Source organism: Camelina sativa, chromosome 17 (genome assembly GCF_030686135.1).
Source record: "Camelina sativa cultivar CO46 ecotype springtype chromosome 17, ASM3068613v1".
Taxonomy (NCBI): Eukaryota; Viridiplantae; Streptophyta; class Magnoliopsida; order Brassicales; family Brassicaceae; genus Camelina; species Camelina sativa.
Window position 1 is genome coordinate 6,222,344 of NC_141896.1, and position 19,188 is coordinate 6,241,531.

The 19,188-nt window shown below is 36.1% G+C and overlaps 5 protein-coding genes across 16 annotated transcripts; 4 read left to right on the top strand and 1 right to left on the bottom strand.

Moving 5' to 3' along the window:
* Positions 1–134: 134 nt before the first annotated feature.
* On the bottom strand, positions 135–1,722 carry LOC104755752 (peroxidase 4-like). Its single transcript, XM_010478207.2, has 4 exons — positions 1,400–1,722; positions 1,098–1,289; positions 756–924; positions 135–663 (listed from the first exon to the last, which is right to left on the bottom strand). Exons 1-4 carry the CDS (start codon positions 1,595–1,597, stop codon positions 272–274), a joined length of 951 nt encoding a protein of 316 aa, XP_010476509.2. The 5' UTR covers positions 1,598–1,722; the 3' UTR covers positions 135–271.
* Positions 1,723–4,186: 2,464 nt separating this feature from the next.
* LOC104755753 (peroxidase 5) lies at positions 4,187–5,842 on the top strand. The gene is made up of 4 exons (XM_010478208.2): positions 4,187–4,533; positions 4,613–4,804; positions 4,893–5,061; positions 5,265–5,842. Exons 1-4 carry the CDS (start codon positions 4,321–4,323, stop codon positions 5,654–5,656), a joined length of 966 nt encoding a protein of 321 aa, XP_010476510.1. The 5' UTR covers positions 4,187–4,320; the 3' UTR covers positions 5,657–5,842.
* A 157-nt stretch (positions 5,843–5,999) lies between these two features.
* LOC104755754 (mitochondrial carrier protein CoAc1) lies at positions 6,000–8,575 on the top strand. 4 transcript variants are annotated; one of them, XM_087497348.1, is made up of 9 exons: positions 6,153–6,286; positions 6,432–6,837; positions 7,043–7,128; positions 7,204–7,260; positions 7,350–7,411; positions 7,517–7,640; positions 7,816–8,000; positions 8,101–8,235; positions 8,322–8,575. In XM_087497348.1, the coding sequence occupies exons 6-9, from the start codon at positions 7,595–7,597 to the stop codon at positions 8,412–8,414; spliced, it is 459 nt and encodes a 152-aa protein (XP_087353474.1). In that variant the 5' UTR covers positions 6,153–6,286; positions 6,432–6,837; positions 7,043–7,128; positions 7,204–7,260; positions 7,350–7,411; positions 7,517–7,594; the 3' UTR covers positions 8,415–8,575. The 4 variants fall into 4 exon arrangements, with proteins under 4 accessions (XP_010476512.1, XP_087353472.1, XP_087353473.1 ...); XM_010478210.3 differs by having other exon boundaries at positions 6,000–6,286; positions 7,204–7,411; XM_087497346.1 differs by having other exon boundaries at positions 6,014–6,837; positions 7,344–7,411.
* Positions 8,576–8,883: 308 nt separating this feature from the next.
* LOC104773348 (plant UBX domain-containing protein 7) lies at positions 8,884–12,889 on the top strand. The gene is made up of 10 exons (XM_087496215.1): positions 8,884–8,996; positions 9,098–9,245; positions 9,749–9,873; positions 10,003–10,113; positions 10,958–11,174; positions 11,255–11,332; positions 11,712–11,780; positions 11,886–12,135; positions 12,216–12,490; positions 12,578–12,889. The coding sequence occupies exons 2-10, from the start codon at positions 9,144–9,146 to the stop codon at positions 12,743–12,745; spliced, it is 1,395 nt and encodes a 464-aa protein (XP_087352341.1). The 5' UTR covers positions 8,884–8,996; positions 9,098–9,143; the 3' UTR covers positions 12,746–12,889.
* A 2,097-nt stretch (positions 12,890–14,986) lies between these two features.
* Positions 14,987–18,548, top strand: LOC109124832 (protein indeterminate-domain 6, chloroplastic). Of its 9 annotated transcripts, none has more exons than XM_010478214.3 (5): positions 15,016–15,181; positions 15,632–15,913; positions 16,200–16,605; positions 17,084–17,146; positions 17,473–18,548. In XM_010478214.3, exons 2-5 carry the CDS (start codon positions 15,658–15,660, stop codon positions 18,317–18,319), a joined length of 1,572 nt encoding a protein of 523 aa, XP_010476516.2. In that variant the 5' UTR covers positions 15,016–15,181; positions 15,632–15,657; the 3' UTR covers positions 18,320–18,548. The 9 variants fall into 9 exon arrangements, with proteins under 9 accessions (XP_087352343.1, XP_087352342.1, XP_010476516.2 ...); XM_010478213.3 differs by having other exon boundaries at positions 15,041–15,181; positions 15,629–15,913; XM_010478216.2 differs by having other exon boundaries at positions 15,124–15,368.
* Positions 18,549–19,188: the final 640 nt, after the last annotated feature.

Genomic DNA, 19,188 nt, shown 5'->3' on the forward strand with positions numbered 1-19,188 from the left:
TCCACGTGTATGCATATCTGGATAATGTTACTTTTCAGAGATTGTGACTATTATTTAACCATGACCAAAAAGGTCCAAAACTAGTGACATTTTTCAGGTTTCTTTTGTTATTATTCCAATCTATTCAAATACTATGAAATAACAAACGAATTATTTCAGAAAATTAGTTACACACAATTAATTACCACAATAATGAATCAAATGGGATATAAATGTAATATAATAGTCTCGAAACTTTTTTCGGAGAAGACTAGTAATTATAGTAACTCTTTTAATTAACAGCAGAGCAGATCCTTCGGATTTGTCCATCTGAGCCAGTGAGTGTTTGAATATCTCCCATCTTGATCATTGCAGCTCCGAAGTCAGACGCGAATCTAGATGGGTTTCTACTGTACTCCGTCACAATACTGTCTGTTGGAGCTCCGGTTCCGAACAAAACCTGATCGCTCGTCAAAAGTCCTTTCTTTTGCATCAAGTTTCTGTAGTAGTTATTGTCGAAGGAATTTGGTGTCACTTGATCTAGAGGTGCTAGAGTCGTATCTCCACCGTTTGCTGGACAGCGACGCTTACGTGTGCTGGAGAATCCTGCGTCAATGTCACTCGAGTTGTCGTAAAGCCTATCCCTGAACGTGGAGCATTTAGCCTGTCCTAAGGTGTGAGCTCCTGTAAAATAGGGTTTACGTGTGTCACAAGAAAGGTATTAAATGTTAAGAAATTACTGACTAATAAAAGTGTGATTTTCTAGGGCGACTGACCTGAAAGAGCGACGAGGTCTCTGGTGTTGAGTCCTTTTCGGAGGAAGAGATCAGTGAGTGTGTCGAGGCTTGCACTGAAGCTTGGGAGATCGCCGCTGTCTGCAATAGCTCTAAACGCGGCGGTAGAGTCTCTCCGACCAACCTTCACAGCGTATCTTGGACCTCCGACCTATTGATGATACCAAAATTTACATATTTATTTAATAATTAATTAGAACTATGATAAAATAATTGTTGTAACAAGAAAAATACTATATTTCTTCAAAATTTGTAAAATAGTAGTTTAGTATGATAATATGTTTGAAGATATGTCTATATAATGATGGATGGAGGGAGACTAACGTATTCAGAAGCGTCTCTAGCAGCAACGGCAATAATATCAGCGCAAGAAACTACGCCGGGACAAACACTCTCCACAGCGGATTTGGCTTGATCGATAACTTCGAGTCCTCTTGCTGATTGAAAATTTGCCAGTGAATCTCTTTCACTCTCCATAGTAGGAGTTGCCACGAGCATGATAGATGCATCACAACCCTACAAAAAAAAAGTTAAAACCAGAACATAAATTTAGAGCGGTCCATGAAACACATATATGTATTGTTTAAGTATACACATGTTGGAGCAGATGTTAATTAAATACATACGTTAACGAAGCAGTCGTGGAAATGGAGACGGATGAGAGATGCAGCCATCCTACGTTCACGGCTGATTGCGGTCCGGATTGATGATCGGATGGTTGAGAGAGCGTTTGGACAAGTTTGGTCGTAGAAAGTAGGAGAAAGTTGTGCTTGACAGAAACAAGACAAACTCAACAACAATACAAGAATCTTGAAGACCGCCATTTAGTATTTAGTGTTATAACAAGAAGACTCTTTTCGTTTTTTGTAATTTTGTAAGTAATAAAACAAATTTCTCGTAAGTGCTAATAGAGAAGTGATTGATGAATTGAAGTTGATTGGTGTGACTTATGGAAATGAGACGAAATAAGACTTATATATAGGAGCGAAATAATCAAAATCGTGGTCACTTTTTTCTGCGGGAGCGCGTGAAAACCATCCTACGACCCTTTCCAGCCTTGAACGGAACATCCTAAATATTTTTTGTATGTACTGTATATGATTATTGCAATCTTTCATTACGATTTAATTAAGAGTGAGTATTGAAAAGATGATTACATTCACGTATTGAATTTTTAGCAATCTGAAATTGTAATTATATTTTGTCATGAATGTTAAACTGTAATAAGTTTTACCATGATAATTGATAAAAAAAAAAAAACTAAATAAATATAATATTTCAACAATTTTTCTTTTCTTTTCTTTGGAATATTTTTTTTTTTTTGTCAACAGAACATTTCTTTGGAATATTCGTTTTATAAGCAAAAGAGTGTGATTACTTCCCTTTTCCACTCTTGCATTACTTATAGTATTAAAAGGATACTGAAATAATCCGAATTAGGTTTAGATTTATGGAAAGCTGGCCTACGTTGACCAAAACAATAACTTAATAACTAAAACCGTATCGTATGGTTACACGATATTTGAAAATTTGACCTTTGACTTTGGAAAAGTAGTGAACGAATCTTTAGTAAGGATAATGTGATGTCTCATTGTCCATACTGTATCCACAAGTGGAGCTGAGGCTAATTCTTAACTTGTTCGGCTTTGCTCTCCTCTTAAGGTAACTTTGTTCATCAGGTTACTTAAAACCTTAGATAAATTTGGTTCATTTCGATCTAGTTTTCTTAAAATCTCATCCCCTATTTCAGATGAAAATGATATATAGAACAGATATCCTATCCTTATGTTACCTTTTTGTAGATTTCTGTTTGACTTTCGTATTACGCATCTCCAATCAAATCATGTATACGGTTTAAATATTATAATGAAGTGCTCCCCGCGTGTGACTAATCAGTATGCTCAAAGACAACACCATTTGATTGCAAATACAATATCAGTTTGAGCTTTGTATCAACATTTTGCACACACACATAAAAGTATATATCAACATCTATATTTGATAGGGTGAGTGTAATGTCCATATAGTTACTAAGATTTATCATGAAAGTATTGATAATGTGTTCATGCATATATAATATATATAGCGATACAAATAATTCTCGCTGAACTAATTAACCTCAGACGGTAACAAAAACAAAGATATAATTAGCCTCAAATGTTGATGATGATATAGTTTTTTATTTATTTATAAGATTAAATACAATATGCTCATTAGTTATAAACAAAGATTTGAATTTGATCATGTAATATTAATAAATATGTACAAACACGTCATTTGGTTTGAATTTATAATAGAGTACAGCTTTTGTCTACTTGGATTATGCAAAACACAGTTTGGATCCATGCGCGCACTCGTCTGTAACAGTCGAACATAGTTGAATTGACCTTTTCATCGAAAGAACATGAAACGTACGAAACACACATGCTCATCAATATTATTATATCACACAATACGTATACATGCTTCTAGATTTGTGGTTGCTGAAGCTGATGCATAGATGGCTGCACTTTCCAACATCCAGAGGAGAGCCAGCAAAAAAATGAAGTTGTGGATGTTTTTTTAAAAAAATAATCTGTAAATCGTTACTACTAAAATTATGTTCTATAGCAAGCAAATTAAGGGACCAATTGATTCGATTCTTAGGGGAAAAACTACGACGTAAATGAGATGCAATTAAAGTTACACTACAAAACGGTGCAAAACGACTACGTACGGTCATAACCGTCGATAGCGATGCTTAAAAATTCCTAACAAAGACAGGATCATATGATTTCTATCGCCATTGACCATGCATAGTTTTCTTTCATAGCTCTAAGAATTGACATCGTAGGGACATTGCAAGTCGTATGTATATGATTGTTTAATTTCAAACTATTTAAAAGATTGTATTTAGAATTTGGCCAGCAACCTAATTCATAAGGTGTTTCTAACGTACCATGCATACATCGGTTTTTAAACTAATTTGTTGGTTTGGCTAGGAAACTAAATTTAATTAGTACATTTTAATCAAACTTCCGAGCATTAATTTATATTGTACGTGTTTGACATTTTGACTTTTATTTTCTGGTCGTCAATTATTGTTCCTTTCAAACTAATCGCACAAAATAATGGTTGGTTATAGTCTTCAGATCCGAATTACAACCTATATTATTATTATAAGAAATTAAGCTAAACTAATTAAGCGCTTACTGATCGATGAATGATGATGTTCTTGTTCTTTTTCAATTTAACAATTTGACCAAAAAGTCAGAGCCCAACAATTTATTTATTTTTATCCAAATAAATAAACATCACAGTCTCCAATTTTGAACAGTGACACCGCCTTTTTAATATAAAAAATAGCGACACCGCGTGAAAACTCTCATGCACGTATAACGTATATAAATGTATAAACCCCTAGGGTTTGTAACATTCAACATCAATCTCATCAAATATCATTCTTGATCGACAATATTTTTCAAATAAGAAAATATTATTTCTTTACCATTAAAAAAAAAGATAGATTACTAATTTGTTTGACGTACGAAATACACACCTCAAAAATATGAAGAGATTTTCACTAAGGTTTATGTTGATGACAGTGAGCATCATCCTCACGTTCTCGATCTGTCAAGCACAACTTTCTCCAACATTCTATGATCAATCTTGTCCGAATGCTCTTCCCAAGATCCGATCCTCCATTAGAACCGCCATAGCTCGTGAGAGACGAATGGCCGCATCTCTTATCCGCATGCATTTCCACGACTGTTTTGTTCATGTGAGTTTTCATCCTTCCATATACTACTTCCACATTTTTGGAAACACATTCATTTTATAATACTTTTGTACATGTTTAGGGTTGCGACGCATCGATATTGCTCGAGGGAACATCAACGATAGAAAGCGAGCGAGATGCATTGCCAAACTTCAAATCCGTAAGAGGTTTTGAAGTCATAGATAAAGCCAAATCCGAAGTCGAGAAAGTTTGTCCCGGCATTGTTTCTTGCGCTGACATAATAGCGGTTGCGGCAAGAGACGCTTCCGAATATGTATGTTAATTAGTGATTATTTATTATGTAAATATATATACCCAATATCATTTTTATAACAATTATATTGTCCAACTCCAATGTTTAGGTGGGAGGTCCAAAATGGGCGGTGAAAGTCGGAAGGAGGGATTCAACAGCCGCGTTCAAGGCTCTGGCAAATAGTGGTGAGCTTCCTGGCTTTAAAGATAACCTTGACCAACTCTCTGGTCTCTTCAGCAAGAAAGGCCTTAACACAAGAGACCTTGTCGCTCTCTCAGGTCAGTGCAAAGATTAATATACTTGTATATATAATCATTTTTTTAATAGTAACAAAAAAAACAGCATATACAAATCACACATTAGATCTTAATTTTTTTAAATGTGTGATTTGCTATTCTAATTGCATCGGCTCTTGTTAGTTGTTACTGTATACCGTACGTATGTATTTCTAAATATTTATATGTTTGTGTATGCTGTTCAGGAGCTCACACCATAGGGCAATCTCAATGCTTCTTGTTCCGGGACAGGCTTTACGAAAACTCAAGCGACATCGACGCAGGATTTGCCAGCACTCGCAAACGTCGATGCCCAACCGTGGGAAGTGACGGGAATCTTGCAGCCTTGGATCTTGTGACACCTAATTCTTTCGACAACAATTACTACAAAAACTTAATGCAAAAGAAAGGACTTTTAGTAACCGATCAAGTTTTGTTCGGGTCTGGTGCGTCAACCGACGGCATTGTGTCTGAATACAGCAGAAACCGATCGAAATTCGCAGCAGATTTCGCCACAGCTATGATCAAGATGGGTGATATTGAACCTCTCACTGGCTCTACCGGAGAAATCAGAAAGCTATGCAGCTTTGTTAATTAAAGTAATTAAGACAATGCTTTTGTTAATTTGGGTAAACATGCATGCAAATATGCGATACATGTTAATTACTGTTTGTTATATTTTTATTTATTGATTATTTGTTGTAAGTTGTAACTGTTTGTAATATCTATTTTTCATTTTAAGAAATTGAATTAAATGTCAGATTTTAATGATTTTTTTTGATAATATTTCGATTCTATCCAAGTAAGTAGTAACAATTAAGTTCAACGTGATTTTTTGGTAACTACTACTAAACCAATGAATCTGTAGGTCCACCATAATTTGGGTGCACCATGCCACATGCAATATAAACCTAAAAAAAGGTAACTCTCTCTGTTTCTTCGAGCCTGTGAAATTGCGCGACCAATGAGTAAAACAGAGCAAAAAGACTCGAATTTTGAATCGAAAACCATCTCGTCTTCCTTATTACTTCTCTGAGACTTTTACGGCGAGCCTCTAGTCGCTCTTTCCTCGTCAGCCCCATAAAAAATTTCCTGACTTTTCTCCGATAACTTAATCTCTCGCCCCAGAAAATTTCAGTTTCTGTTCGTAAAATATAGCTGTAGGGTTTCTCGTTTGTCTCTCCTCGACGAATTTTCCCATTGATTGGTTCGTTTTGGATCTGAAGAGGTATTGATATAGATCAATCTCAAAAAGGGTATTTGCTCGTTTGCTCAATCGATCGAGTTTGTTCGTGAGGTTGGTTCGGCTGTGGAATAGTATCTGGATCTGTCAGATTATAAAGACTAGTTTTTTTTTGGGATTTGATCTTCAGGTGTGGTGTGGGGTTGGATGATCATTCTAAGAGTGTTTCGTTGAGGCTGTTAATGAATATTGCTTTAAGAGACGAGGAGAATTTGCTATTTAGCTTCTCGTACTCTTTTCTGAGATTTCTCAGTTTCTCAAGTTTAAGTTTCAATAAGAGATCTGCGGCGGTCGTAAACCCTAGGTTTAGATGGGATAAGGCGTTTTTTTCAGATTAAAGGAGAGAACGTTCCGAATTTGACTTAAGTTGTTGAGTTGAGATGGGTTCTTCACAAGGCTCCACACTCTCGGCTGATGTGATGAGCCTTGTGGATACATTGCCTGTGCTTGCTAAAACCCTTATCGCTGGAGGAGCTGCTGGGGCCATTGCTAAGACTGCCGTTGCACCTTTGGAAAGGATCAAAATTCTATTGCAGGTGATGATTCTCCCTGGTCTTGATCTTCTTATGTTTTCAATGGCTCTGATTTATATCTAAATTGTATTCTTTTATCTGTTTTGTTGGAGATTTGGGTTTTGGTTTGATGCTTGGTAGTACTTTGATCATATCTTAAGATATTTGCTTTGTTGTGCATCGATATTTTTACTACCTATTGATTGTATACCTGTGCTTTCAACACTAGACCAGAACAAACGATTTTAGGACCCTTGGTGTGTCGCAGTCGCTAAAGAAGGTGTTACAATTTGATGGTCCTCTCGGGTTTTATAAGTAAGTACGTAGTAGTTTGACTCTTAATATTGTAAGCTTGGCTCAGTCACTTTACTAAATCCTTGTGATGTGCAGAGGAAACGGGGCGAGTGTTATTCGGATTATTCCTTATGCCGCCCTTCATTACATGACGTATGAAGTTTATCGTGACTGGATTTTGCAAAAAAATCTTCCTTTAGGTTCTGGTCCAATTGTTGATCTTGTGGCTGGTTCAGCTGCAGGCGGAACAGCAGTTTTGTGCACATATCCCCTTGATTTAGCTCGCACTAAGCTAGCTTACCAGGTTTGTGATTTTTTTTTAATGTCATGCTTTTACTGTTGCTTAACGGAAAATGAAGAAATATCAGTTTGTTTCTTCTCTCTTATGCCGTTGTTATTCCATTTTTAGGTGTCTGACACAAGACAAGTTGGTGCAAATGGATTTTACCGTCAACCTACATATTCAGGCATAAAAGAGGTGCTTGCAATGGCTTATAAAGAAGGGGGACCACGTGGGCTCTATCGAGGCATAGGTAAAGCACATAACATTTGCTTGCATTAATGATTGTTCAAGCTATAAACGGTTGACATCAAACTAGTACCAACTCTATAATCTGACTCTTAAACCCCATTTGTGTGTGTGCACTTTTCCTAACTTGGGTCTGAAGATGATTAACAAAGGTTGGGGATTTCCTGTGTGTTTTGCAGGGCCAACACTGATTGGTATCCTTCCTTACGCGGGCCTTAAGTTCTACATATATGAGGAATTGAAAAGACATGTTCCTGAAGAGCATCAAAACTCTGTTCGAATGCATCTACCTTGTGGAGCTTTAGCTGGTTTATTTGGCCAGACCATCACTTACCCATTGGATGTTGTTAGGAGACAAATGCAGGTAAAAAAACAAAAACAAAAACAAACCAGAGACAAAGATTCAAACTTTGCAACAATTCAGAACTCATAAACCTACATTTTGGTGTTTTGTGTGACAATAGGTAGAGAATCTACAGCCTATGACGAGTGAAGGTAACAACAAGCGTTACAAGAACACATTTGATGGGCTCAACACGATTGCTCGAACTCAGGGTTGGAGACAGTTGTTTGCTGGTTTAAGCATCAACTACATTAAGGTAAATCCTAGATCATCTCAGTCTGGATTTCATTATTTTACTTCTCCCAAAATTTTATGACTCATAGATTTGTCTTTGTTTGCTAGATTGTTCCATCGGTTGCGATTGGATTCACTGTCTATGAGTCAATGAAGTCATGGATGCGGATTCCACCGCGAGAAAGATCAAAACCAGCATGAAGAGTCTTTGCTCATTCACTAGAGACACAGAAGACAGAAGAAGAACACAAAATTGTTAGACAGATTTTACTTTTTTTTTTTTGTAACTTCCTCTGGCACATAAAAAATCCTTGATAGTGATTTATTCTTTGAGAAGTTAATCAAAAAAAAAGGTTGATTGACGTGTGTCTGTTGTACAGCAAGAATTAGAAAAATGTCAACTACTAACAATTAAGAAAAATGCTTCTTATTAAGCAATCGAGGTTAGATAATACTAATTAGTTGTGTTTAATAGTAATAATCTGGGACAATAATATCTTGAAATGAACTCAATGATGATGGATGGACCAATTTTCACATGCGTATTTGTTTTTCGAAGGAAATGTCAAAAACAACCCCACTTCTTTGCACGAATATACTCGAACACAACTTAGGGTTATAATCGTCCTCTCCGGGGTATAGTAGTCTTTTCGATCCGGTGAACTCAAGAGATATATTTTTGGCAGTAAGATGAAAAAAAAAAAGAGAATTTTTATTTTGTATGTGTTCGTCCTCCCGCAGGATTCGACTCTTTCAGTTCCTAATTTAATCCTCATCTTCTGGGCAAGTTTGATTTGTTGCTATAATTTCTGGGCTCTTTTCCTTTTTTTTGTTTTCTTTTCACAGATCATCAAATTAATCTCTGTTTTTTTTGTGTCTCTCAGAAATTCGAGTTTTTTTTTCTTTCTCTGAGGGTCTTAGCAGAGAGCAATGGAGGGGATGTTGTCTTCCGGTGACGAGCAGAGATTAGTCTCTTCTTTCCTTGAAATCGCTGTCGGACAGACCGCTGAAACTGCTCGGCAGTTCTTACAGGTTTGTGCTTGGAAACTCGTAGATTTGTTCTGTTCTATTAGGGTGGGTTGCTTTGGTCAACTGATGGGTTAGTGTGAGTGAGCTTAACCTTGATTTGGTTTCTGTTTGTGGGTCTTAAGTGTAATATCCTTTGGATTTATTTCAGCTTATGAACAATTTGTGATGTCGAGTTGAAACCCTAGATTGGGTCTCTCATATTTTTTTCAGCTTATGGGTAAAATTCTGATGAATACTTTTTGAGTATTCGAGTTTAAAACCCCTAGATTGAGAGCTTTTTTTTGGTAACTATTAGTTGATCTGGATTGTGATTAGTCTGAGATCTCTGTGATTTGGTCCCTCTGGTGTTACGATCTGCATTTTGATCGAGGGTTTATGTGATGACTGATGAGATTAGTTTGGCGTTTTATAATTTGTTTGTGATTAGCTACTCTTGTGTTGATACTTTGTTATGCTCTCTTCGCTTGTGTAAAATTACTAACGTAGTTGAGTTCTGCTATCAACAGGCGACAAGCTGGAAACTTGATGAAGCTATTCAGCTTTTTTACATTGGAAACGAAGGTGGTATGCTTCCATCTGGTACACACACTCTGCCTGAGTCCAATGATCCCATGGCTTCACAATCTTGGGGGTATGATTAGTGATAATGTTATAGACTCTTGATACTTTCTTTTCGTTATTCTTCTAACTCCCTGCTCTCGAGGTTCTGTTATCTATTTTGGTTTGTTCGACCTTATGGTGTGCTGTTGTATTTTAATAGGGCCACTACAGACACAGGAAATCAAAGGATGGTGCAGAATGACGTAGATGAAGTCCGTGCTCCTTTGCCTGTTGTGAGAGAGACTCTTTATGGTGAATCAGTTTATTATGGGTTAGTCTCTTTTTCGCTCGCTTCTTTGTTTTCTCTTATATCCGGAAATTGTGTGTCTAGGTTGAAGATTTTCTCTCATTGACTTTCATTACTTAGAGGTAGTAACAACTTAACAGACAACAATGTAGGTTCCTCAATTTTGGAGCTGCCCTCTTTAGTTTCTTGACTCTCAGGGGTTGGTTGGTTGATTGATTTCTCTGCTGGTCTTCTTCCTAGTGTAGTTTTTAAATTTACCATTGTTTCAATTAGCACTATTATCATCTAGGTTTTAGTTGATGCTGTTAACTCAAACAAGACCTGGTTGAATGTCTAGTTGGGTCTGTTAAGTTGTTAGCAGAGTCATAACATTTGCTTCTGCAGTTAAATCACTCCAAGTTTCTATTTTGGCAGCCAGCTGAAATCCTAGCATAGAGTTTTAGTCTTTTATCCTCAAGTTGCTTCTTATGATCGTATAGTTTAGGTTGCTCTAGTTGACTATGTGTCAGACTGTCAACCTCATGTTGGTTGTGCTCCTTCCCTTGCCTCTACTAATTCAATAGACAAGGCAGAAATACATGTGAAGTTCTACGTTCCAGGAGTCTGAGATTAGCTTTTGCAAAGAAACTTATCCAGGGAAGCTATGAATAAGTACACAAAACTATTTAGTACAGTAGGAGTATAATCATGCGTCGCTAAAAGTTTTGTTTTCAACTTTCATAAGCCCATTAAAGTCAGCGTCTCCGACATGTTTAATCATGCCCCATTCTATGTAGATATCGGTTTATTGTTTTTGTGCTGATGATAAACTCTTTCTAAATGTACATGCGGGATGTAGCTCTCATAATTGACTTGCATTTGTGATTAGGGCTATGAGGGTGGGAAACTCTCAGCCTGAACCAGCTTCTTTGATTGCTTTCCGTAACTTTAGTGAAGAGCCAAAAAGCCCGGGAGTTTGGGAACCAGATGAGGGTGCTTCCTCTGCCTCAGCCTCTGCATCAGAGTCAGCATCCGCTCCTCGGGACAGCTTGGCATCGTTGTACCGTCCTCCTTTTCATCTGATGTTCCAGGGCTCTTTTGAAATGGTATTCTACTCAGTAACTTGTTTGGCTGATTGCTTGTCTGCTTTTTTATTCTAAACCTCTCTCTATGGTTTTTTGTTCAGGCAAAAGCTACTTCGTCTTCTCAGGATAAATGGCTTCTCGTCAACCTCCAATCTACCACGGAATTCAGCTCTCATATGGTTACTCTCTAATATTTCTTTTTTTTTTCTGGATTTCGTTCTTGCTCAATTTTTTACGATAGTCACATCTAGGGTGCCTAATCTATTGTTTTAGTTAGGTTTTAGTTCAGTTTTTTCCATTTTTCAGATTTGTCTGTTATCATTTCAGTTTGGGTTAAGATTTTGTTTCTTAGAGAATATACTTCAATTTGAAAGACTTCTTTAGAAACAGCGGTCTAATCGCTTCCTTCTCGTTTGTTTTGGTTTTGGTTTGCTTGGGTAATAAAACTGGATTGGTTTATCTTCTCCTCCGCATGGCTTTTATTTGTTTCAGTTTCGATTGGTTAAATGGTATTGTACACCCACTCACATCCCAACTAATTGTGTTTCTTTCTCATAGCTAAATCGAGATACTTGGGCGAATGATGCTGTTTCTCAGACTATCAAAGCCAACTTCATCTTCTGGCAGGTTTAATATAGAACTTCCCCCTTAAACTTTCGCTTGCTTTCCTAAATTCTCTTTAGTAAAGAGTCTGTACTGAATTGGTTTTAATCCCTCCTTTTTTGGTTCTAGGTCTATGATGATACCACGGAAGGAAGGAAGGTTTGCACATACTATAAGCTTGAATCTATTCCCGTGGTGCTTGTAATTGATCCAACCACTGGTCAAAGGATGAGAATGTGGAGTGGAATGGTCGAACCCGAGAATTTGCTAGAGGATTTAGTGCCGTTCATGGATGGTGGTCCTCGTGAACACTTTGCTTCTCTGTCAAAGAAGCGGCCAAGAGGCAGCTTCTCATTGACTCCTCATTCCAAACCCAAAGGTTACTTTCAAAAACTTGTCCACAACTTCAATGTCTAGTCTGTTTGGGAAAAAAAGATTGACCTTGACCTATTCCTGTAGAGGATGTTGCAAAAGATGAAGAAGAAGAAGAACTGCGACGAGCATTAGCTGCTTCCTTGGAAGATAACAACATGAAAGACTCTTCAGGTGATCAATCGACAATAACGCCTGAAGCAGTAGCGGTTGCAGCAGTTACATCTGCGGTACTACCAACATTCCCACCACTACCGGAAGAACCAAAGGGAGGCGATCGAAGTGTACAATGCAGAGTTGGGATCCGTTTACCCAACGGACAAAGACTCCAGAGAAACTTCCTCAAAACAGACACAATTCAGGTCTGCAAAATCCTAAGAAACAACATTGATCATTGTTCTGTATATTTGTCTGAGATTTTTCTGATCTTATTGCTGTCTCCATTGTAGCTTCTCTGGTCTTTCTGCTATTCTCAGCTTGAGGAATCAGAGAGGAAGAAGCCATTGAAGCTAACACAAGCGATTCCAGGTGAATCAAAGACATTGGAGTATGAATCTAACTTAACCTTGGAGCAGTCTGGTGTTGCCAATTCCATGATCTCTGCTACATGGGAATGAAAAATCATATCTATAAAACTATCTATTACGCTGTTTCGTAATGTTTATCAGATTAGTTATTTTGAACTCGAGTTTGAATAGAAAAAAAAAAACACATTATGATATTTAATTTGCAATGAATGGAAAAATCATCTATTATGGATACTATAGGCTTCTTTAATGTCATTACTTAAGCTTTCTACTTCCTACTGATTAAATTGGACTAATTAATGGTTTAAAGACTAAACACAAGCGATTCCAGGTGAATCAAAGACATTGGAGTATGAATCTAACTTAACCTTGGAGCAATCTAGTGTTGCCAATTCCATTATCTCGGCTACATGGGATTGAAAACTCGTGTCTACAAAACTTATCTATTATGCTGTTTCTTAAGGTTAATCGGATTGCTCATTTTAGACTCGAGTTATAAAAGAAAAACATTATGATATGTAATTTGCAGTGAATGGAAAGTCATCTCTATTATGGATACTATATGCTTAATGCTTTAAGAAAAAAAAATTAGACATGTGCATATTAGTTATACTTTGACATTATTAAAACTCTAAGCTTTTTTCTTACTCTCTACTGATTCACATAATTGGACTAATTAATGGTTTTTAGACTAAAACGGTCACTAAGAGCTTATGATAGATTTAATAATCTCTACCAATTAAATAAAAATTTATGATTTAAGACTAAAACTGTCACTATGCTTATATTTAGACAATAACCAACAAAGAGCTGAGTTGTAAAGCTGGTCATAGTAAGAGCCCTACGCGCACTAGTAGTGAATGAACTACACGATTCACACGGCGGAGGTAAGGCGCGCGTGCGGATAAATATTCACTGAAACCAAAATATCCGTTTCACGTTTTGCACCACATTACTGACAAGTGGCAATCATAAGTAATTAACTGTGAAACCCAAATTTAGAATAAATACAACAATGCAATGCATAGTTAGTAAAAAATCTAAAACATTTATTGTAATAAGTATGATATGAGCTGTAATTTACCTTTCTTTTTTATTAATTAGTATTGAGACAAAACATAATAATAAGTACCATACATTTGAGGACACGTGTACAACTTAAGACTTTTTAATTAATGGTAAATGTTGCAAATTTGGATTTCTATTACATTTTACTTTCTGAAAGAACATTATTTTAATATATTAGGATATTATTAGCTGTTCACTAATTAATTAAAGTAGTCAAATCTGTTAGCAATTGAATTAAAACACACAGCTTACTGGAGGACACATGTACAACTATAATTAACTGTTTTGACTGAAATGATATGTATTTCTCTTTTTAAAAAAGTTAATTAATTATTTTATATTTTTGAAAAATTTAGTGTTTATCACTATTTTAAGTAAATAATCTTTTATAAATGGTAACGCCAAAATATACTTTTTTTTGTTTACCAAATGTCAAAATATGCTAATTAAGACTTTTGTCGTTACAGTCATTTAAAAAAAAAAAATAACACATAAATAAAATAATAATAATTTATTAATAACACTTATTTTTGATCAAAAATTTTGTTTAAAATTTTTAGTTAAAAACATAAAACATTATTTTCAAACAAAATTTTGACTGTTGAAATGATACTTAAAAAATATAAATTCAAATTAAATCCCTACTTTTTTTTTTGTAATCACAGTTGAAATGATATAAGGTTAAGTTAAATTTTAAATAGTAATATTTAGTATAGTCTGATGGTTAAGTAGGTAAAAACTATCAGTCGAGGTAAAGAGAAAAAAAAAACTAGCTAGAAGAAACATAGTGAAGGCTTTGGTTGTTTAGAGACAAAAATCATGAGTTAAATGGAGAGAAAGAGAGAGGTTTTGTCATGAAGCCATCAGAAAGACACGAGAAAGACTCTGAGGTGGCCCCCTGACCATACCCGCATGTGCCCACATTTCACCGTTTTACAATGACACCCAAACCGTAACCTTTCCTCTCAGCGCATTTGTTTTAAAATATATCAAAATCTACACTATTTTCATGTTTTTTTAAAAAAATATTTGACTTTATACAGCAACGGTAAAAAAAAATTCAAATAACATTTTTAAAAACACACATAAATAATAATTATAATAATATTTTTAAAAGTTGAATATTTTAGAAAATGTATTTTAAAAATAAAATAATAGTTGAATTTTTTTAATTTTTAAATAAAATAGAAATATTTAATAAGTGGTAAAATGATTAAAAGTGTAGTTTAAAGGTTAAAAAATGCATGGGTTCTCAAAGATATCAAGATGAATCTTTCAACCATTATACCACCATTAGTTGGTTTAGTACTCACTTTTAAAAAGTTAGATTTTTTTTTTCTTTATTTGGGCAAAGGAGATAGGGACTGTAGCTATATATATTGGACATCACAGAAGACCACAAACCCAATTATTAAAACAGTAGAGCAACAAAGCAAGAGATATAGAATAGAGAGAGAGGTAGGGTTTTTTTTTTTTTTTTGGAGAGGTGTGAGTATTTATATATATTCAACTGTGGCTTCTTGTTCTTCCTCAAAACAATTATCATCATCATCTGCTTGGTTTCTTTCTTGTCTCTGAGTTTTTAGGCTTTTTTGTTGACCTTTTTCTTCTTGGTTTCTTTCTCTGAATCTCAAGACTAAAAGGGGTACAATAAAAAAACAACTTATACTATGTCTTCTTTCTAAAACTTACAAATTAAATCTAATTCTTTGGATTTATATTTGTTCTCTTTGTTCTCGTAAATGTCTTCTAGTGATTTTTTTTTTCCATGTCGTCAATCTCTATGGCTTCTTCCTGTTCTTCTAATTCTTTGCTTTCGTTTTCTTCTGTATCATTTTTGATTTCTTATCTTTCTCTCTTATTTTTTTTTTTTAATTATTATTTTTTCTCTATGGATCTTTGTAGCAGCTTAAGCAGATTCAGAACTTGACAAGATGTCTTCATCCTACAACACCTCGATTGCCTCATCCGCCGCTCAGTCCTTCCTCATCTCAGGTGCTCGTACTGGTGCTGGACTTGGTGTTGGTGTTGGTGCTGGTGCTGGTGCTGGTGCTGGTGCTGGTCGTGGTGTTGGTGCTCGTGTCGGAGCAAACAACTTCAACCGTGATCACGAGCCGGCGATGATTCAACAACCCAACTCCTCCGTTGCTCCACCACCCAAGAAGCGAAGAAACCAACCCGGAAACCCAAGCAAGTACCTCGTACTTATACTTCTTTTTTTTTTTATAAAGTCCAAACAAGAATCAACCCTATACCAATTCATGTATTCTCTATTATCATTTTTGATATTAGAGAATTTTGATTGGATCTTTTGATTAGATTATAATTTAAGTTCTTGTGGTGGATGCATCATATTTTTTTTTTACAAGAGGATAAGTATTATTTGATGTGTGGTTGTATATAATTGTTTCTTAACCGATGATTTTAATTTGGTTCGACTGGTTAATTTTTTTTTTTTTTCCTTTTAATTGGACAGATCCAGATGCTGAAGTGATAGCGTTATCCCCACAGACGATAATGGCGACCAACAGGTTCCTGTGTGAGGTATGCAACAAAGGGTTTCAAAGGGAACAGAATCTGCAGCTTCACAGGAGAGGACACAACCTTCCATGGAAGCTGAAGCAGAAGTCGAACAAAGAAGTCAGGAGGAAGGTGTATCTTTGCCCGGAGGCCACCTGCGTCCACCATGACCCCGCACGTGCTCTCGGAGACCTCACCGGAATCAAGAAGCATTACTACCGGAAGCACGGTGAGAAGAAATTCAAGTGCGAGAAGTGCGAGAAGTGCTCTAAGCGTTACGCTGTTCAATCCGATTGGAAAGCTCACTCTAAGACCTGTGGTACCAAAGAGTATCGATGTGACTGTGGTACCATCTTCTCTAGGTAAACTATTTTTTTTTAATTCCATCCCGATAAAATTGGTCCTATTTTATATCATATTAATATAATCGATTATATTATAGTGTGAAAGAACATATTATATACATTAAAATATTTTTCTTTTAGATAATCCATAAATCATTTTTTGGGTCAAAACTTAACTCGTTTTTTTTCTTACTGCGAATTTAACATGTCGGCTTTATATTTTTAAGGTTAGTACTCTAGGCTTCTGCTTGAGATTCAAGTAAAAAAAAAAAAAAACATGTCGGTCAGTGAATAGTAAACTTCTAACTAATGAATGTGTAAGCTATAGTGTGGTACCATCTTTATATATATATATTGACTTGTGACTGAAATCTATGCACATAGATATAATCTATATTGGCCACGGAACATCATATTTCATACATAGGGACATGAACATATATGCATATATACACATAGGATCTATCAATATATTTGTTTGGTTGCTGATGAGTAGTGAAAGAAAGAAGGACAGTGAAGGAGAAAGGAGAAAAATTAAAGATGCTAAATTTGGTCACATGTGAGTTGGATTTGTTTCCATGCATTCCCATTTTTGTTTTCTTCTTCTTCACCTTTGCAGGTTCCTCTTTCCATGTAACTCCTCTTCTTGTGGGCCCATTCCATTTTTCTCTCTCTCTTTCTCGCTCTTCATGATTTGATTTATATATGTGATTTGTGTATAAGAGTGGTTGGTTTCTTGGTTTAATTAATGGAATATTGTGGTCCGCGTGAGATAGTAGGAGTAGTTGATGAACACTTTACATTTCTAGGGTTTTTATATTTCTTTTTGTTTTCATGGTGTTGGTCAAACATTTTTCTAATTGTTTATTTGGGTTGTGATTGCAGGAGAGACAGCTACATCACGCACAGGGCCTTCTGCGATGCTTTGATTCAGGAGTCAGCAAGGAACCCTACCGTGAGCTTCACGGCTATGTCAGCTGCTGGTGGTGGTGGTGGTGCTGGTGGCAGACATGGCTTTTACGGCGGCGCTGCTTCTTCTCTCTCTCACAACCATTTCGGTAGCAGTTCAACTTCCGGGTTTACCCCTCTAGCTGCTGCAGGTTACAATCTGAACCGTTCATCTCCCAACAAGTTTGAAGAGTTCGTTCCTCAGTCCTCAAACCCTAATTCCGGCGGTCCTACCAACTTCCTCATGCAATGCGCTGCGAACCAAGGCTTGCTGGCGCAGAACGACCAGAGTCTCATGAACCAGCACGGTCTGATCAACCTCGGTGATAACATCAACAGCAACAACAACCACTTGTTCAACCTCGGATACTTTCAAGACACTAAGAACCCTGACCAGGCAAGTGTCCCTTCTCTTTTCACCAGTGGTGCTGATAACAACGATCCTTCTGCCTTGCTGAGAGGGTTAACTTCTTCATCTTCCTCAAGTGTCGTCGTTAATGACTTTGGAGATACTGATAATGGAAACCTTCAAGGTCTGATGAACTCTCTAGCTGCGACGACTGATCATCAAAGCCGCTCCGGTAGCATTTTTGACCTTCATTTCGGGAACAATCTTAGCATGGGAGGCTCGGATAGGTTGACTCTGGACTTTCTTGGCGTTAATGGAGGAATTGTGAGCAACGTCAATGGTCGTGGTGGTGGTCGTGGTGGTGGTCGTAATGGAGCTCCTCTGGACACTGAGATGAAGTTTTCACACCCAAATCATCCATTTGGGAAAGCTTGAGATGATCGTATATGTATGTACAGATCATCCATATTATCTAGATATGGACTGCTGGGTCCCTTGAAGATTTTCTTTTTAAGCTTTAATTTCTTTCGTTTTCGGTTTTCGACTATATATTAAGGGTATGGGTTTAGCTTGGGGTTTTTATTTTGTAGTATATTTATCTTAAGTTCTTTTTTTTTTAATAATGTAATGGGAGTCCTTAATGAAATTTATAATTCTTCAATCATTTGAGTCTATACCATTTTTTTCTAGTTCATGAAGGTAATTAATAAGTTCATAATATAATTAATGGTTTCAAATATAAGATATAGAGATTTAAACAATGTCATCTACAAACATTAATTATATACTTAATAATCCAATTTTAGAGTATTCTCGGAATCGAACCTCCGATCGTTGTTAGTAGAAACACATACCAACTGTTCTATCTTATCCGCATGTTATAATAGTTTCTCGATACGATATAGATTATTAGTTCTGAACCCAAATTTTATTTATTTGGGCTCAAGATTGACGGCCTTGTCTAATATATATTTAGATTATATGATTTAGGGCCGAAGATGGCCTTATCTAATCTATATTTGGATTGTATGTTAGTCTGATTTAAGGCCGACGCCCTTATCTAATATAGTTTGGATTAAATATTACCATGATTTAGGGCCGATGACGGCCCTGTCTAATAAAGTTTTAAGTTTAATGTTAACATGATTTAGGGCCGACGACGGCCTTGTCTATTCTGGGTTAAAACCTGAATAAGAAACAGATTTACAATAGATCATATTGAACGTTACCAAATACATTTGCATGTATCATGTTTATTAACTTTCAAATTTTCTTTTAGTTATATATCTATATATGTTTATAGA

Bases quoted from the DNA above. Each gene is read 5' to 3' on its own strand.
- LOC104755753 (XM_010478208.2), top strand. From the start codon at position 4,321: ATGAAGAGATTTTCACTAAGGTTTATGTTGATGACAGTGAGCATCATC. The intron at 4,805-4,892 runs GTATGTTAATTA...TCCAATGTTTAG, and splicing joins CAAGAGACGCTTCCGAATAT to GTGGGAGGTCCAAAATGGGC. The intron at 5,062-5,264 runs GTCAGTGCAAAG...TATGCTGTTCAG, and splicing joins AGACCTTGTCGCTCTCTCAG to GAGCTCACACCATAGGGCAA.
- LOC104773348 (XM_087496215.1), top strand. From the start codon at position 9,144: ATGGAGGGGATGTTGTCTTCCGGTGACGAGCAGAGATTAGTCTCTTCT. The intron at 9,874-10,002 runs GTATGATTAGTG...GTATTTTAATAG, and splicing joins ATGGCTTCACAATCTTGGGG to GGCCACTACAGACACAGGAA. The intron at 11,175-11,254 runs GTATTCTACTCA...TTTTTTGTTCAG, and splicing joins TCCAGGGCTCTTTTGAAATG to GCAAAAGCTACTTCGTCTTC.
- LOC104755754 (XM_010478210.3), top strand. From the start codon at position 6,682: ATGGGTTCTTCACAAGGCTCCACACTCTCGGCTGATGTGATGAGCCTT. The intron at 7,412-7,516 runs GTTTGTGATTTT...TTCCATTTTTAG, and splicing joins GCACTAAGCTAGCTTACCAG to GTGTCTGACACAAGACAAGT. The intron at 7,641-7,815 runs GTAAAGCACATA...TGTGTTTTGCAG, and splicing joins TGGGCTCTATCGAGGCATAG to GGCCAACACTGATTGGTATC.
- LOC109124832 (XM_010478214.3), top strand. From the start codon at position 15,658: ATGTCTTCATCCTACAACACCTCGATTGCCTCATCCGCCGCTCAGTCC. The intron at 15,914-16,199 runs GCAAGTACCTCG...TTAATTGGACAG, and splicing joins AAACCAACCCGGAAACCCAA to ATCCAGATGCTGAAGTGATA. The intron at 17,147-17,472 runs GTGAGTTGGATT...TTGTGATTGCAG, and splicing joins GATGCTAAATTTGGTCACAT to GAGAGACAGCTACATCACGC.
- LOC104755752 (XM_010478207.2), bottom strand. From the start codon at position 1,597: ATGGCGGTCTTCAAGATTCTTGTATTGTTGTTGAGTTTGTCTTGTTTC. The intron at 1,290-1,399 runs GTATGTATTTAA...TTTTTTTTGTAG, and splicing joins TCCACGACTGCTTCGTTAAC to GGTTGTGATGCATCTATCAT. The intron at 925-1,097 runs GTTAGTCTCCCT...TATCATCAATAG, and splicing joins CTAGAGACGCTTCTGAATAC to GTCGGAGGTCCAAGATACGC.